At 32.3% G+C, this 12,176-nt stretch overlaps 1 protein-coding gene across 1 annotated transcript; it reads left to right on the plus strand.

Moving 5' to 3' along the window:
- The first annotated feature begins 6,867 nt into the window (after window positions 1–6,867).
- On the plus strand, window positions 6,868–7,764 carry LOC130808607 (uncharacterized). Its single transcript, XM_057674058.1, has 2 exons — window positions 6,868–7,539; window positions 7,666–7,764. The coding sequence occupies exons 1-2, from the start codon at window positions 6,868–6,870 to the stop codon at window positions 7,762–7,764; spliced, it is 771 nt and encodes a 256-aa protein (XP_057530041.1).
- Window positions 7,765–12,176: the final 4,412 nt, after the last annotated feature.

Consider the following 12,176-nt stretch of genomic DNA (forward strand, 5'->3'; position numbering starts at 1 on the left):
GAAGCTCGCTCGATCGAGCGAGTTGGTCGAGCGGCACTTCTGTGAGCTTCTGACATTTTTGCTCGACTTTGCATTGTAGAGCATCTTGAATTAAACCTTTACACTTCTTCATTAAGTCCCATAACTCCCATGATTAACTCATTAATTCATACTTTAATCATATCATAAACCACAAATATTAAGACTCATCTTAATACACCCATTCATGACATACTTATGGGATTCCATCCCAAGAGTCACCACATGAATGCACCCATCAAATGTGCACTCAAGTCACACCATTCATAACAAAAAGAATTCTATTGATGATATGGAAGGAGTAGGTGAACTTAGTCCATATTAGAAAATGAGACTAATTAAGCTAAGTGGAATAGAAAATGAGTATGAGGTTGTGATGGAAGAAGAAAGAAGGGTGCACAATCAAAATAGTTTGGATCAAGTTTATATTAGACTTTTACTATATAGAATTAGGTTAGTCTAAGCGTATCTATATTACTTAATAGTATCCAACCTTAAATTAGTTTGTACACTATGATTGTATTTATATGCTTCCTCTATCCTTTTGAGTTTGCACCGTAAAACTCAAGTAAGTGCAAACTTTTTGAGTCTTAGTGTGTAAACTCAAAATGACAGAGGGAATACGTGTTGAAGCATTTGGTACATAACTTAGTTTTTATTTCTTTTCCAATCAATTAAATTTATACTTTCTTTTTATGTCATTTATAGTTTTAATTTTTTCGTTCACTTATTTTTTTTATTTATCTTATTTACTCTCAATAAAAATTTACAAAATATAAAAAATGCTAATATACCAAAATCCTTGAAACGGAGGGATACTTGACTTCTAAGACGCATGGTACCATCGATGATTAGGAAGTCAATTATGTGTGTAGTCGTAGATATTTCATTTTGTGACCATTAAGGCCAGGAAAGCCAACAAGTAATAAGTTCGATTTATAGCAAAGATTCTTATAGGGGGATCCCGGCACATGAAAAATGGTGGTAGCATGTGAAATCAAAGGTTAGAAGACAATGGATTGACTTGTATAGTTACTGTCAAACTATACAAGAAGATAAGAATCATAAGAGATTACGTAGTCATCCAACCATATATTACAAACTGCCTCTCGTCTTCCGCTCATTTTCTTAAACTACTTCTTTTGTTTCTCCACCTATTTTTTATATTTAATTAGGATTTGCTACTGATTTTAACTTTAACGACTCGTTTGATATGTGGTAATAAATATTAGTAATAGAAATGAAAACTAGTATAATTTTGGTTGAAAAATCTCTTGGTTAGCTTGATGGCTTGTCAACCTTCAATCATATCATTTTCTTCATAAAATTTCTTTCCATGCATTACCATTGAGAAAGATGATACTAGTTGGAAATGGAAATTTGTAAACAAAATATTTTTTTTTGTGAGAATCAAATAAAGTTTTATTACCTTGAAAAATTATTTTCATTATCACCATTTAGTACTACTAACCAAACGGGCTGTTAAAATTACAAATCTAAATATACATGAGGGTCATTATTTGGAATATTGCTTGGTCATTTATTTATAAGAGAAAATTTTCTATTGTTTCCAATTAAAGTTTGTAAAAGTAGAATTAATTGAATTGACTTATCTTACTGCGTTGTTATAGAAAGTATGAATATATATATATATATCAAGCAAGCATAATGAGTTATCTTCGTCACAGGATTGTTTATATTTGCGTGACAGCTAAAATCTTAGGCTACTTTGCGTCAACAAAGCAAGTGTTCTAATAGCTAGTACTGCTATAATAAATTGACATTATTTAATTTTATTTTAAATTCGACATTGTTCTCGTATAATTCTATATTACACTAATATAATTTTTAAGTTAATGATGTTGTATTTGATATATCTGTCCAAGCCAAAAATCTAAAGAGCCTATAGCTGTATGTTGGGAACAAGTCCAAAACCTTAGCAGAAATATGGAATATCCAACTTTACGTTTATTCTTTTATTATATATGGTTTATGATAGGGTGAAGGGTCAGCCAATCATAGTCCTCTTCCTGCCTTTTCTGCCACTTCGTTAGCTTTCTCAGATCTAACATAAAAATGATGCACCAACAAACAAATCATACTACATAATTTATCATAATTAATCCCAATCCTTAAAGTTCGCCACCCCTTTTTATTTTTTCGCCACCCCCCCTCTAAAATTACGTATTTGCCCCTGTAATTAAAAAAATTACAAAAATGTCACTCTTTACAAATTTCTTATTTATAATAATAATAATAATAATAATAATAATAATAATAATAATAATAATAAAAACAATAATAAAATTAAATAATAATAATAAATAAAATTAATAATAATAATAACATTAATAATAATAATAATAATAATAATAATAATAATAATAAGAAAAACAATAATAATAATAATAATAATAACAACAATAATAAAATTAAATAATAATAATTATTATTCAAAAAAAATAAAAAAAAAAAGATGAGTCGCACAAAATTGGGCGACTGAACCTAGGTCGAGTCGCCCAAAATTGGGCGACTGAACCTAGGTCAAGTCGCCCAAAATTGGGCGACTCAATTTTTTTTTTTTTTTTTTTTTTCTTTTTGGAAAATAATAATAATAATAATAATAATATTAATATTAATACAAATAATAATAATTTATAGATTAATGTGGTCTATTAGCTCAGTTGGTTAGAGCGTTGTGCTATTAACGTGAAGGTCTCAGGTTCGAGATCTGCACAAGCCATTATTTAATAATTATTGATTTTTTATCATATTTATAATAAAAAATCAATAATTATTAAATAATGGCTTGTGCAGGTCTTGAACCTGAGACCTTCACGTTAATAGCACAACGCTCTAACCAACTGAGCTAATAGACCACATTAATCTATAAATTATTATTATTTGTATTAATATTAATATTATTATTATTATTATTATTTTCCAAAAAGAAAAAAAAAAAAAAAAAAAAAAATTGAGTCGCCCAATTTTGGGCGACTCGACCTAGGTTCAGTCGCCCAGATCTGGGCGACTCGACCTAGGTTCAGTCGCCCAATTTTGTGCGACTCAACTTTTTTTTTTTTTTTTTTTTGAATAATAATTATTATTATTTAATTTTATTATTGTTGTTATTATTATTATTATTATTATTATTATTATTATAAATAAAAAATTTGAAATGAGTGGCAAAATTGTAATTTTTAAAAAATCAGGGGCAAATTCGTAATTTCATTTGGAGGGGGGTGGCGAAAAAATGAAAAGGGTGGCGAAGTTTAGCAACACCCTAATTAATTAGTTGCTTCGTTAATATTACTTGCACCAAACAAATTTTTGCGCAATTTAATGTATTTATCATATTTTTTATGTTTAGGGTTATATACAACTAAAAATTATAAAAATTTGATATAATGAAAATATGCGAGGAGATGAATAAAACAAGATCCCACATGACTATGTTTTTTCTCGTATAATAGCCGAAATATGTAATTACCATAAAAAGATAAATAGTGCAAAACTTGATTTGATGCAAGTAATATGAAACAGAGCAATTATTTTTTAAAGGCATACAATATGTGCATTAATTCATGGATTAAATAAACAAATAATGCTTGTACCAATCCCATATAATAATTGATTGGAGTACTCCAATGAACAAGCTAGCTAATAGATGAAGTCAAATTTATACCAACAGCTTATCATTGTTTCCTGCTTGCATGTGGAATAATAATTATATTTCGACTGATAATAAGTACGCAAATTTGAGTTAGTTACTGAATCTTTTTATTTTTAATGATTTAATCAGTATCGAAAGAGTAATTATCCAAAAAATAAAATCTAAACAACTAAATATCATGAAAAATTATACTACTTAATTAGTAAGTACAAGTTCGTAAGGAAAAAGCATGTACATGAGATCTGCATACAGTTTATTAAATTGGAAATATTGCAAAGTTAACAACTCGATACAATAAATAAATATGCATTGAAATCTTGATGAGTTTATTACCATGATTTTGGGCAATTTTTGAGTTTCTTAGTGCATACCAAACATTTATAACTTTAATTTGTGAAATAAATAAGGTATTAATTTGTTTACCATTGGACATATAATGTGTTCTAAGTGTCAATTAGGTTAGTTAATTAAGAGTAGGTGTCAAACTCTATAACTTAATATTTAAAATTTAAACGGCTAAATTCATATAAAAAAATCAATTAATAAATTTGTAATGTAAATTATTATAAGGGTTGATGCCCAAGTTCTACGTACCCAAATATTTCTAATAAGTTTATTTAAGTTATAGAAAGCAAACATTTTAATAACCATTATTGAATAGTCCCTTTATCTCTATAAAAATTGACTTAAATTTTATGTCTCTTGTATTTTGTTTTATTTTAGGTAGAATTTTCACCACCTTTTAATTTCTTATTCACACATTTTATCTCACTCTGTGTTATTTAGTGGTTCTTATTAATTTTTTTAATTTTTATGTTAATTACAAAATATTACATTCTCATACAAACAGAGGCATTATATATATATATATATATAGTAGTAGAATGAATATGAATCTATAGTATCATTATTCTATATATGTGACATCATGATTTCTTGTACATCACCTTCACCTATAAAACTATCAAACTTGTGCATTTATTTTTCTACAAAATTTATTGGAACTAAAAGCAATATTAAGAATTCAATATTAAATAATATATCCATTAGATTATAAAAGATGTTATCAATTGTTATATCTGATAAATCAAAATGTTGTCATGCACTATTATGGTCATTTAATTCATTCTTCATTAATATATGGTGCTATAGTCAATAGTGTTACTATAATGTAGTAGATGTTATCAAATCCTTTATTGATGTTGGTGGTAATGAATGAATATTGATGATATATAGTCGTTGCAGGGAAGCATTGTTATTATAATATATAGTTACGTTCATTTAGGATAATGATGGAACTAGAATTTCCCAAAAGGGTAATAATGAATATTGCAATGATAATCAATAGAGGTGTTTGTTTATTGTAAGAGTGGGGTTCCTTTAATGGATCGGGTCATTATAGATTTGATGTAAAGGGTGGACCGAGTCATTATTGGACTTGCATTGGTTTGATTCCATAAGAATACTTATTGTTTCTTTCTTGTTAATATAACATTATTACTTATATAGATGAGTCGACCTAACAAGCTATATTAATCAGACTAAAAGATCATTAAACGAACTTTTTAAAATGGGTTGGGACGAGTCTAAGTCTAAACGGGCTTTAACCTGCCCTGACCCATTTAAAATTGTATCACGCCCACCCCACCAGGCTCGATTGACAACTCTAGTGATAAAGCGAGATTAGAGATACAATGTAAAAGGTAGGTCGAGCAAAGGAGAGGAAGATAATGAGAATCTAACTCAAATTTCTTGTAAGAAAAATAATACTTACAAGATAAGATCCTATTCTCAAAATTACAATCATATTAATACTAGGTCTACCTATATTATTTAATGATACAAAATCATAAAATTTCAATATTACCGAGTTCGCTGAGATTTAAATATATTTACATTAGCTTGTTTTAAATTAATTAAGCAATCTTACTCCGCAGACATCTAATAAAGGAATTATCACAACAATTATAATAATTTACCAAAAAAAAAAACACTGCGAAACGAAAGCAATTAAAAATTATAATATTTGGTTTAAACAGGAATTTATAACAAATTCTTTCACACAATGAGACGGTCTATATACATGAGCTAAATAACCCAACTAATACAATTAATTATTAACTTATGACCTTCTAATTTTCGTCTCACGGAAAGAATGTCTCTCATAAGAGTAACTCCTAATTTATTTATTACTAAAAATATGGACAAAAAGAGTTAATCCATTTATAAAACCGAAAGAAGTTCACTATTAAAATAAAATAAAAATCTTGTATAGATTTAGTTCACACAAAATTTTATACATCATTTACATTTAAAAACTAAAATCAAGTAAAATATGACAAAATATAATGCACAATATATTGTGGAGAACTAAGTTTATACAAGATTGACTAACTCTAAAATAAACTACTCCTCAAACTTATAAAATAACATATTATGAGAACTCACATGTATACAACAATAATCATTTGAACACCCCTTATTCTCATGTGACTTGTGAGTTTCATTAGATTTTTTAATCCACCAGATTAGTCACAAACCTCCTCTTTAAATGAGTAGTTAGATTAAATTAAATGACTAGTAATATAGGTCCGACAATAAACCGGACACATAAACCATGTCAGAATTTTAGAAGGTATGGAAGCGAAAAAGATAAAGTGTTTACCCACTTATGAACCCAAAGGAGGTTTACCATCAAAATCAATCGGTATAGTATAAAGAGTTACACGATCAAGCTTATAAAGAGGTAATGTTTTTCTCTTTCTTTATGTGAGATGGCTCACATGTGAGCAATAACGCTTCAATAAATATATTATTTTATCTAATTTTTTTGGATTCGTAAATAGTTTGCCCTCCTGTTTTCGTGTTTTCTTTTCCTCTGATCTGTTATTTCCTAGTTTTTTTTTACCTATTGTACTTTATCATTTTCATCCTGTAAATGTTGTATCTGTATCTTTGTTTTTTGTGTTTTTTGTGTTTTGTTTCTTTTTGTTTTTTGCGTTGATCTCTGTTAGTGATCTGATTGTAACCTTTTACCTTAGTCCGTATTAGCTGAATATAGAGATAGGAAGCAATTATGGTCACCTGAGGTCAAGTCCAAGGAGGGGGTTGGGGGGCAACGTAAGTAGGAGCTAGAACTAAGAGTGGGGTCTAGGAATATAGGTACCCTAGAAGCCATGTCGTTAGAGTTGGCCAATAAGCTCTCTAAATACAGGATTCACGCAGCGTGTGTTCAAGAGACTAGGTGGAAGGGGCAAAAAGCAAAGGTTATAAAGGGTTATAAGCTGTGGTATGTAGGATTGGACGGCAGACATAACGTGGTTGGCATCCTAGTGTCTAACAATATTCTAAAGCAATTGGTTGAAGTAAGGAGGTGTAATGACAGGATTATGCTAGTTAGGATATTAGTGGGGGAAGAAATCATATCCATTGTCAGTGCATACGGGCCTCAAGTTGGGCTCGATGAGCAGGTGAAGTACAAGTTCTGGGGTAACTTAGGAGAGCTCATGAGAACTATCCCGGAAGATGAGAAAGTTTTCTTAGGAGGAGACTTTAATAGACATATAGGCAGAGATGCAGGCAACTATAACTCGATACATGAAGGGTTTGATTTGGGGGCAAGGAATGAGAATGGGGAGAATTTGTTGGAGTTTGTGCTAGCAAAAGAATTGGTTATAGCAAACTCGATCTTTAGAAAGAAAGAGGAGCATTTGATCACATATAAGAGCGGCGGGGATGCAACCCAAGTTGATTATTTCTTAGTGCGCAAGGGAGATCGACCCTCATGCTTGGATTGTAAGGTGGTGTTGGGTACAAAGATGCCCACCCATCACAGGCTTTTAGTACTGGTTTTCAAGATGAGGAAGAAAATCATAGAGAAGAAGGTCGCCTGTAACACCCCTGAATTTCCGACCCCTTAAAGAAACCAAAACCGTAAAGGACGGGAGGAAATTCGGTTGTTACATCGAGTCCAGGGGAAAGATCATGTGGGGGAGACTCAAAGGGGATATGGTCACCCTGTCAAGCAAGATAAGTTTATTGGGCTTCTCAAGTCAGTCAGAGGATGCGAATGAAATGTGGGTGAACGTGGCAAAAACCATTAGAACAGTGGAAAAAGAGACCTTGGGGTGTCGTCGGGTAAACCAAAAGTGTTCATAAAGTCGTGGTGCTGGAACGATGAGGTGGAAAAGAAGATAAAGGATAAAAATAAGAGATTTAAGGATCTAATGGCATGCACGGAAGATGAGGATATGATAAAAAAGAGAGTGAGCTATAAAGAAGCAAAATGGGTGGCAAAGAAAGCGGTAACGGAGGCAAAAAAAAATCGGGGTTATGAGGACTTGTATCGGAATCTTGACACCAAAGAGGGGGAGAAACAGATTTTTAAGTTGGCAAGGACTAGGTCCAGGCAGCGGCAAGACTTAGAGGCAGTGAAATGCATCAAGGATGAGGGAGGACGATTTCTCCTGAAACAAGAGGACAACAAAACCAGATGGCTACATTATTTCTCTCAGCTACTCAATGACTTTAGGGGGGCAAAGGAGGCGGAAAATCAAATTTCTGACGTCCAAAGACCAAGGGGATATGAGTCAACGAGTGATATTACCACAGGAGAAGTAAGAGAAACTCTCAAAAAGATGGGGAGAACAAAGGCAGTCAGGCCAGATAACATTCCGATTGAGGTGTGGAGGGGTTTAGGAGAAGAGGGCATTAGTTGGCTGACTAACCTCTTTAATATTATTCTAAGGACACATAAGATGCCAGAAGAATGGAGGAATAGCACACTAATACCTCTGTTTAAAAACAAAAGCGATGCACAAGTATGCGGGAACTATAGAGGTATCAAACTTCTAAGCCACACAATGAAATTGTGGAAAAGAGTAATAGAGAGGAGAATTAGACAGGAAACAGTGATTAGAGAGAACGAATTCGATTTTATGCCAGGAAGGTCAACCATTGAGGCAATTCATGTTTTGAGGAGACTGATGGAGAAATATAGGGTGCGAAAGAATGATCTGCATATGGTATTCACTGACCTAGAGAATGCATATGATAGCATACCACGACGTGTCATATGGGATAGCCTCAAGGCTAGAGGTATTTCCCCAGTGTACATTGAGGCTATACGGGATATGTATGACGGAGTTTCGACTAACATCCAAACACTGATGGGGATAAAAGAGTCTTTTCCGGTTAAAATTGGACTACATCAAGGATCGGCTCTAAGCCCTTTCATTTTTACTGTCATTATGGAAGAGATTTCTAAATCTATTTGGGAGATGGTACCGTGGTGCATGCTATTCACTGATGACATAGTGCTGGTAGCAGAAACTAGAGAGGAGATTAGTAACAAATTGGATGAGTGGAGGGGAGCTTTAGAAGGTAAAGGGTTGCGCATTAGTCGTACAAAGACCGAGTATTTGCGTTGTAACTTTAGTGGGACAGCACCGGTAGGTGAACCAGAGGTGTCCATTGATGAAGCGGTTGTTAAAAGTACGACCAAATACAAGTATTTAGGATCGATCATTCAAAGGGATGGGGAGATTGACGGCGATGTAAGTCATCGTATACAAGCGGGTTGGCTCAAGTGGCGAGCAGCCACCGCGGTGCTATGTGATAGAAAATTCTCAAGCAAGTTAAAAGGAAAATTCTACCAGGCGGCAATCAGATCTGCTCTGCTATATGGGACCGAATGTTGTCCTATAAAGAAGATTTTTGAACATAAGATGGAAGTCACAGAAATACATATGCTGAGGTGGATGTGTAGACACACATTGATGGATCGAATTAGGAACCAAGAGTTTAGGGACAAACTAAATGTAGCCCCTATTTCTCGAAAAATGCGCGAAAATAGATTGAGGTGGTTTGGACATGTGCAGAGAAAGACTTTCACCGCCCCGGTGAGGAGGGTAGAAAGCATTATAGTAGAGGGTAAGATGGGTCGAGGAAGACCCAAGAGAACTTGAGATGAGCAAATAAAAGTTGACTTACATGAGTTAAACCTCTTTGAAGGCCTGACTATTGATAGGGGTAGTTGGAAGCGACATATCCATGTTTTAGACTACTGATGTCCTCTTAGGTTACCTTTGGGTGTTCTTGCCATCTTGCTTCTCTCGTTTCTTTTATTATTAGTTTCGTATTCTATTTTGTTTTCTTTTGTAGTGGTTCTATTTATTTATTTTAGTTATATGCATTTAATTTATCTTTTCCAGGTAGCTACGTCTTATTATCTTTCTCGAGCCTGGGGGATTCTTTTGGTCGCACTCTCCTTTATGGGTATGAGTTGTCGCTGTCCTTCTCTCCTCAGACCCTGTCCATAGTTTTTCTATGAGTGGAATACACTGGGTAGGATGATCATGATGATGATGAAAATACTATACTTGCTAGCTAGTTAAAAGTCTTAATTTAGGCATCTACAACAATCTTAAATTTGGCAAGTTGCAATTCTTAGAATCAAAAATATTATTAATTATTAATAATATAAATATGGTCTCATTCACAAGTCGTACATGTAAACTAAGAATTATATTTATGCCAATTTATCAATTATAATGAACAAAGTATCAAAAGCAAACTCAAAAAATAGCAATTTGCCAATTAGCAAATTTACAATTCATATATTATTATAACTTAATAAAATAATTGAGATTTTCAAATGACATTTTCTTAGAGGTTCGCCACATGAAATGTAATTATTGACTATGATATAACACAGAATGTAAATATTGGCTATTATAAGAAGTATAATAATATAATTTAATAACATGTATACTTTTAACATAGGATCATGTCAATTTTCAAGATCCAATGTCATCGATATGATGCCACGTGGCAGGTGACCACAGGCAACAACATAAAGAATGTCCATGCAAAAACGTAGGTGGCTCTACAATTGGTGAACTAAAATGAATTAACACAAAAACCATACGCAATAGCCAGATTAATTTTTTCAAACTTGTATTGAATATACAAGACAATTTGCCATACATGTGAGGGTGCCTCCTTTGGAGGAAAGCAAATACACATGGTAAGACATTTGGTAGGCACATTCATTGAATTATATAATTTAGGTCTTTTTGTTGCATTGTGGCCTCCCCATGTGAGCAAGGCCCTTAGATTTGAGTGGCTTATATTAGAATGAGCGTATTATTTGAGTGTTTGTTCAACTTTGAGTGTTTTTTGTTTAGGTGAGTGAATAAAGAGATATTTTATATGTGTTAAAGTAAATCAAGAGGTTATAAGTTGATTGGTTAGAGCTTAAGATTATATGTCTATTACATTTTAAATTCTTTTAAATTAGAGTTTATTGTAAGGAGAATTTAAATTCGGACCTGTCTATACCATGGCTCAAAAAACCTCACTAACAATTAAAAAAAGTTATATATAATAAAAGAAAGGCAGTCAAGTTGGTTTATTAAACATGCAGACGTGAGTGTTCAGGCCACATCATACTAGCATACTAAATGTGTCTGTTTCTTATGAACAAGAAGTCTAAATATAGCATAAACCTCCTAATCATATGTACCATATCAAACCATCATATTTAGTTCCAACTTAGTGTCAGGGTCGGGAGAGTGGCAAGCCAGCAACAAACAAATCATACTCGTATCCTCTCCAAAGAGAAGGTAGGAGGAATGAGATCAAAGACCTCCAAAAACCTCTATGTACCTGATGTTAAATGAGGCGTGGATGAAATTTAAACTTGAAACCTATAATTTTAATAAAAAGTCAAAAAACAAACTCAACTAAATTCATAATCAAAGCTCCAAGTTATATTTTATATACCCTATTAATTAGTACGTTTTCTTCCGTAGCTCTAAACAACAATTAAATAAGTACTTAATTAGATACAAATATATACTATATGTTGGCATATGACTAGGAGAGACATGGCTTTCAGTGAAACAAATATTAGTGTTATTAGGTACAACATCAACATATTATTGGTACACAAAACACCTCATGCCTTTGGCCCCTCGCTCTCGTCATCCCTATCTTACCCTTTGTATGTTATGTCATTAAGATTTGATAAGGAAATATATATATATATAGTAACAACTGCAAGAGCCTCAATGGCTTACTGTATTTATTATTGTTTTGCAAAGTTTTGGAAAACTTTTAACGTTTAAATTTGCAATTACATGGAATTAGGTAAGTTGGGATATATGAAAGCTCACTTGTTTGTATTTACATTTTAAGTATTAGGATTATATTAATGGTATGCAACACACTACTCTTTTATACATGTGATGGCTTGGCTTGTCTAGTCATTGGATCCACGTAACACATATTAATATAATAATCAATCACAAGATTTTTTTAGAACTTAATAATTGTCAATTATTTTGAATCAGAGTGAATAACCGAAATAAATTAATATGAAAAATATCAGCATAAAATTCACTAATGCATAGAACTTAACTAATTTATACTGCATACATACTTAAATGTCAAAGAAGGATGTTGAGTATTAACCCCCAACGCA

The sequence above is a fragment of the Amaranthus tricolor genome, chromosome 3 (assembly GCF_026212465.1).
Source record: "Amaranthus tricolor cultivar Red isolate AtriRed21 chromosome 3, ASM2621246v1, whole genome shotgun sequence".
Lineage (NCBI taxonomy): Eukaryota > Viridiplantae > Streptophyta > Magnoliopsida > Caryophyllales > Amaranthaceae > Amaranthus > Amaranthus tricolor.

Bases quoted from the DNA above. Each gene is read 5' to 3' on its own strand.
- LOC130808607 (XM_057674058.1), top strand. From the start codon at position 6,868: ATGTCGTTAGAGTTGGCCAATAAGCTCTCTAAATACAGGATTCACGCA. The intron at 7,540-7,665 runs GTTTTCAAGATG...CATCGAGTCCAG, and splicing joins ATCACAGGCTTTTAGTACTG to GGGAAAGATCATGTGGGGGA.